The 3,034-nt window shown below is 33.5% G+C and overlaps 1 protein-coding gene across 1 annotated transcript; it reads left to right on the top strand.

Annotated features, from left to right (window-relative positions):
• The first annotated feature begins 337 nt into the window (after positions 1-337).
• Positions 338-730, top strand: LOC145122512 (uncharacterized). Its single transcript, XM_079058106.1, has one exon. It carries the CDS (start codon positions 338-340, stop codon positions 728-730), a length of 393 nt encoding a protein of 130 aa, XP_078914232.1.
• The last annotated feature ends 2,304 nt before the right edge of the window (positions 731-3,034 follow it).

Here is a 3,034-nt window from a genome sequence, read left to right as displayed (position 1 = left end):
TGATGCTTGCCAAAGACATAGCAACATCATGCATCAACAGGCAGAACCGCTACATCCAATTGTCTCTCCATGGCCATTCATGAAATGGGGAATGGATATAGTAGGAAAACTACCAATAGCCCCAGGAGGAAAAGTCTTTATGCTAGGGATAACTGATTACTTCTCAAAGTGGATCGAAGCAGAGGCTTTCGTTCAGGTAAGAGACAAAGAAGTAGTCTTGTTTATTAAACGCAATATCTTGACCAGGTTCGGGATCCCGACTGAGATCATATGCGACAATGGATCCCAATTCATAAGCAAAAGGACAACAGACTTTTACACAAGTTGGGGAATCAAAATGATAACAACGACTCCTGTTCACCCCCTAGCGAATGGTCAAGCGGAATCCATCAATAAAATCATAGTAAACAACTTAAAGAAAAGATTGGACAAGAAGAAGGGAAAATGGGTAGAAGAACTTCCTTTTGTCCTATGGGCAGATAGGACTACTTCCAAAGTAGCCACGGGTCAAACCCCCTACTCTTTGGTGTTTGGAACAGAAGCAGTGATCACTACTAAAGTAGTAATCTTGACAGTAAGATACTTGCTGCAAAACCAAGAGAATAATGGCATGATCCTAGCACAGGATCTTGACACTATTGACGAGCTTAGGGATCTTGCCAAAATACACACTGCTGCTCATCAACATAGAATCACCACGGCTTACAATAAAAACATAAAAGTCATATGATTTCAAATAGGAGACTTGGTATTAAGTAAAACATTCCAAAACTCCAAGGATCCCAATGCAGGTAAATTAGCTCCCAAATGGGAAGGACCATATTGTTGGATTAATGTCTAAGTCCATAACTATATTTGGTATGTACTTGACCCGACCCGGCATGGTCCATTTGGGTTGCACTTCACCGGCACAATTTATATGGATAGTCTTTTGAGAATAGTATATTTATGATTTATATTAATATATTATAAGTTCTAATATATTAATATGGAATCATATTATTTAATTAGTATTGATCAAAAATTAATTTAGAATTAATTAAGTGATTAAAAAGAACTAATTAAATATGGACTCTTATATATATGGAATGAGCCAAGTTCATTTAGGTTGGGCTAAGCTTTCATGGATGGTCCATGGAGCTTTTAACCCATGGATCCTATGTAAATGAAAGGTCATGGGTATTAGGGTTTACATGGATGTAACCCTAATCCTCTATAATATATAAAGGGGTCATTGGCTCACAAAATTGACACAAGTGTGTGAAAATAAGAGTGGGCCGATTTTAGTGTGCATACATATTCTCTCAAGTTCTTCCAAGGTGTTTTGGTGATTTGTGATTCCATTTGAGGCTTCCACACTATTGGGGCTAAGCTCTTAAAGCTTGAAGACATCAAGCTACATCAAAAGGTATGTCATCTAACTAGAACTTTGTAGTATAGGTGCTTCATAATATGCTAGTTAGGATGAAACCTTGGAATAGTTAATATTTGCATGTATAATAGAGAAAACATAGATCCAAGGTTGATAGGGTTGCATGTACACCATAGGAGTGTTAGAATGCTCAAAACCCAACAGTGGTATCAGAGCCATGGGTTGTTTTATGTTATATTGATGCAAATGTTTTATTTTCAAGTTGAAAAAAAAGGAAAAAAAACATGACGTTTGTCAAATTTTAAAATAATTACTTGTTTTTGTGAAAAACTAATTATTTGTAAAATTTGAATCATTTGCTATATGAGTTGAATTAGGTCAAATTTAGTAAAAGATAAAATGATATGATTATTTTATTAGTTTTAAAAGTTTGATCTAAATGTTTTAAGGAGTTACATATTTTGTCATAAAATTTTGGAGCTCAAAAGTTTTTTTTTAAAGTTGTGATCTTAAGGGTTTCTGAAACTTCCATAAGTTATGGATATGAAAGTTTTTTTTAAAAAAAAAAAAATTTGATTCAAAGTTTTTATGGAGTTACAAAATTTGGTGTTAATGTTTTAAAGAATTCCATAACTTGTTCTTAAGTTATGGAACATGGAAAGTTTCATCATAAAACACCATTAATTCCATAAGTTATGGAATCAAAAGGTTTTCAAGAATTACAAAACTTGCCCTCAAGTTTTGGAATTTGAGAAAAGTTTTTTATGAAAAAAAGAATTGAATTCTAAAACTCTTGGGTTCATAACTTAAACAATTAATTAAATGGTTTTAATTTTGAGTTTAATAATAGGAATTATGATGTTTTGTTGAATAGTTCAAATTAACTCTTATGGACTTTATTAATAGTTAATTAAAGCGTTTAATTAAAAGAGTATTATTAATCCATAAATATATGGTTTGAGTTTAATTAAATTAAAAGTCTAGTTTAATTAATAGATTAAACCACCAAGTATTTTAAATGTCTAAAATACACCCTTATACTATTATAATATTAAAAGTTTAATATATTATATGTATAAGAGCAAGTCATCTTACCATTAGTAGGCCTCATTCACGAAGCCGGTCTATAAGGGGGGTATAAGGTTACTGCCTATAAAATGGCAGTTTAATGGGTGTCCACTCTAACTCACCGCTTCCTTGACCGGTGGAGGGTCGTTAGCCGAACAGGTAGGACAAGGACTATAATTCTCCCTTCATTATAAGTATAATGATAAATACTAAGTAAATAAACACTTATAAATTCCCAATCTTAGTTACTTAGGAAAATGTGAATAAGGTGCTAATCCATGAAATTACACTTTGCACTTTGTTTATGCTGTTAGTGGAGCGTGTGTGGTTAACCGACACACTAACCTGGACTTAACAAGGTAGGCAAAGGGTAACTTAATGTTTATCATAGTATCGTTGGAGCGTGTGTGGTTAACCGGCACATCGATTGAGGGGTAAATATTAAGGGTACCAAGTATATTTGCATGGTTACTTCACACCTTGTTTTGTGATCCTCGGCATCCCAGTCACAAAACTTGAAGGGCACACTCGAGATTGAAACATGCCATTGAAAAGTTCAATGAATCTCAAAAGAATCTAGGAGTTTCAAAAACC

Source organism: Lactuca virosa, chromosome 6 (genome assembly GCF_052849685.1).
Source record: "Lactuca virosa cultivar CGN04683 chromosome 6, Lactuca_virosa_CGN04683_v6, whole genome shotgun sequence".
Classification (NCBI taxonomy): domain Eukaryota; kingdom Viridiplantae; phylum Streptophyta; class Magnoliopsida; order Asterales; family Asteraceae; genus Lactuca; species Lactuca virosa.
This window is presented reverse-complemented; position numbering and strand designations above follow the sequence as displayed.